Raw genomic sequence first — 3,153 nt, forward strand, 5'->3', positions numbered from 1 at the left:
TTCACCCAAATTCGGACTCCTCTGAGCCCTTCTTAGGTCTCAGAGGAGGGAGGAGGAGGTGAGTGTCAAATCTCCCAGCTATCCCCAGTAATTCTGGCCGAGGGCCTGGATTTCGGGGCCTCAGACCTGCAGGACCCTGGAGGCTGTGAGTGTCGATTCCAAGGGATAGTCTCCCCATAGCTTCCGGGAGTGCAAAGGGTTAACGCGGGCGGGTTGCTGGAGTGGGGGCGGGGGGGGGGGATGTGCGAAGCGGGAGGGGTGGCGGGATCTGGGTGGGCGCGCTCTGATCTCCCTCCTCCACCCCCCCATTCCTCGGGGGTCAAGTTTCAGCGGCACTCCGCCCCCAGGGTAGGTGTGAAAGACACGTGTCCCCATTGTGAAGGGCCTGTCAGGCAGGACAAAGCGGCCGCCCACCCTCCCCCCCATCCCCGCCCCTCGGCCCAGCCTGGGGTCAGCTCCAGGGGGCCGGCTGGGTGTCGAGGTCATGATGGGCCCGAGCTTTGGTGACATAGGGAGAAAAGGCTGGGAGACTGGGAGGAGGCCACGTGATGCTCAAGTGAGGAGTTTGAGAATAGCCCCCCCCCCCATGAAAAACTGAGCGGTCACTTCCATCACCCCAGAAGAAGGGATGAGCCCCTTCTCCCAACAGGCAGCGTAAGCACAGCGGCACCCCCTACCCGCCCCTCCCACCCCCAACCCCCCATCAATCACCAACACAGAGAATCGCAGTGTGGAGCGCAGTCGGTTTTAGTGGTTTTCTTTAATCCTGCTCTGCACTTCTTTCTCATTTACTACACGGGATATTATAAAGAATAAATAGCAGATACTCTTAATTTACAATGATTAGTCATTCCATTTGTTCTCTATATTTACAATAACTGTAAAATAACATTGAACTCTATAGCTTCTTCGAGGTCCAAGGAAAACCAAAACACTTTCCGAAGAATGGAAAATAGCTTTTTAAAAGTCCCTCTACAAAAGTTCTCCCCTCTCTTTGTACTTTAAGAAAAAATAACTTTCCCCCCCCTGCTTCGCCATGCGAAGGGCACTGTAATATAAATAGCAGGTTAACATTATTAGCAACAACCAGAATAAGTCTCTCTTTTCTCTGTTCGTTTTTTCCTTTTGCTTAAAATTTTTTTTAAAAATACAGTAGAAGCCGGTAACTTTTAACGTATAATACTGACCTTTTAATAAGTAAATTAAAACTGGGACCGTATATACACACAGATATACATTCCTACACAGTTAAACAGTGCATTACATGAACCAGAAAGCTAGGTCTCTGTAGCAAAAAAAAAAAAAAAATAAAATAAAAGTTCATTGAATCCCCTCGCGAGAGGGTGGTGGAACTGGTTGGAGACCGTGCGGGGGGCGTCGGTGGGGGTCGATCAAGTGTCCGGGTGCGGGCGGGGGGCCCTGAGTTCTAGCATGAGCACTTGCACTCGGAAATGATGGGGTACTGGATGGGAATCCAGCCGCAGCGCTGGCCCCCGCGCCGCTGACAGCGCCACCGCAGCACCGTGAGGTGCACGGACTTGGACGGCTTGCACACCATGCCCTCGGGCACCGAGCACGAGCGCTTGCTGAAGCAGCTGCCCACCTTCACGTAGCGCGGCCAGAAGCGGCTGCCCAGGTCGTTCCACGCGTACAGCACCGGGCAGAAGGTCTGCGACCACAGCCACATCTGTAACTTCCTCCGCAGCTTCTTGCTCAGGCGCTGCTTCTTGCCTGGGGCCAAGCCCTCGGAGAACTCCAGCGCTTTGATCTCGCTCGGCATGGCCCCCGACGGCCGCTGCCGCAGCAGCTGGTCCAGCTCGGCTAGGTCCTCGGCGCCCCCGGCCGCCACTCCGCCCCCGCCCGGCCGGTCCTCGGGGGGCGAGGTGGCCATGAAACCCGGGTCGTAGTGGCCCCCGAGCAGCGAGCGCAGCAGCGTCTCGTTCAGATCCTTCTCCTTGGGGTCAAAGATAGGGTCCGGGTGTTCGATGAGGTCCACCAGGGGCAGGTTGTCGCTGGGAGCCGGGCGGATGTGGAGATAGTGCTGGCCGCAGGCCGGTGCCACCCGCAGCCCCAGGACCACCACCAGGGCGTAGAGGGTGACCCCCAGGCTGGGGCAGCGCTCCATGCCTCCGGCGCGCGCCCGGGGCTGCTGCTTCGTCCCGCGTCCCCGGAGGAGAGCACGCCGAGCCCGCGGCGCCGCCGCGCTCCCCCGTCTCTCCGGAGGCGGCTCACCCGAGGCTGGGCAGGCGCAGGGCCGGCAGCATGAGTCGCCCGCAGAGCCCTTCGCGCGGCGCCGGCTCCCACCCCGGCGGAAAGGAGGCGCGCAAGCGGGCCGCCACTCTCCTCCCGGCTCTACGCGGGCAGGCGGCCGCGGCGGGGCATCCGAAACCACTCCAGGGCGACCGCGGGCGCGGGGGGCGCCGGCTGCTCGCTGCTTTCCCGGGCCGGCGGCGGCGCGGGGCGCGTGGACTGGCCGCTCTCCCCGCCTCCTTCTCCCGCGGCTCGTCGTCCGGCCGCTCGGGGCAGCGCCGCGGCTCGGGCCGGTCCTCGGGGCACTTCCCTCCGCCTGCTCGGGGCTCGGCGGCCGGCTCTGCCCGGCGGACTCCAGCGGCGGCGGCGGCGGCGGCGGCGGCGGCGTCCGCGCACGTTGGCACCGGTTTGTCTGTCTCGCAGGGTCCAAGCCTTTAAATTTCCTGCACTTTCAGCTCCATCACCATGGAAACCACTGACTCTCTCGGCGTTGCCCCCTCCCCCTTCTTCCCCCCAAACAACAACCCCACCCCCCACTTCTCCACCCCCGAAGAGCCGGAGCCGCACAGGCTCCGGGGGAAGCCGCCTGCACTCGCCGCGGAGGCGGCGGCGGCGGCTTCGAAAGCGCCCGGGCTGTGCCCCGCCGGACCCAGATGCCCCGGGAAGCCGACAGCCCGGCTGCCCGCCGGAGCTCACAGGCGGCGGCGGCGGCGGCGGTGGCGCTTGGCAGGTCTCCGCGCAATTTTCTCTCTCCCCCACCACCCACCCCCCTTCTCCTCCTCCGGCAAAATGCACCGCCCCCCTCCTTTCTCCTGGAGCAATGCAACTGGGGCTCTAGGCGCCCCGCCAGGGCCAGTCCCGGGGAAGGCTCGCGGCTGCGCTGGAACCGGGCTGGAGGGTGCA

The 3,153-nt window shown here is 62.9% G+C and overlaps 1 protein-coding gene across 1 annotated transcript; it reads right to left on the minus strand.

The window, feature by feature from the left end:
• Positions 1 to 741: 741 nt before the first annotated feature.
• NOG (noggin) lies at positions 742 to 2,712 on the minus strand. The gene has a single exon (XM_006076220.3). The coding sequence runs from the start codon at positions 2,123 to 2,125 to the stop codon at positions 1,427 to 1,429; it is 699 nt and encodes a 232-aa protein (XP_006076282.1). The 5' UTR covers positions 2,126 to 2,712; the 3' UTR covers positions 742 to 1,426.
• Between the last annotated feature and the right edge of the window lie 441 nt (positions 2,713 to 3,153).

Source organism: Bubalus bubalis, chromosome 3 (assembly GCF_019923935.1).
Source record: "Bubalus bubalis isolate 160015118507 breed Murrah chromosome 3, NDDB_SH_1, whole genome shotgun sequence".
Classification (NCBI taxonomy): domain Eukaryota; kingdom Metazoa; phylum Chordata; class Mammalia; order Artiodactyla; family Bovidae; genus Bubalus; species Bubalus bubalis.

Bases quoted from the DNA above. Each gene is read 5' to 3' on its own strand.
- NOG (XM_006076220.3), bottom strand. From the start codon at position 2,125: ATGGAGCGCTGCCCCAGCCTGGGGGTCACCCTCTACGCCCTGGTGGTG.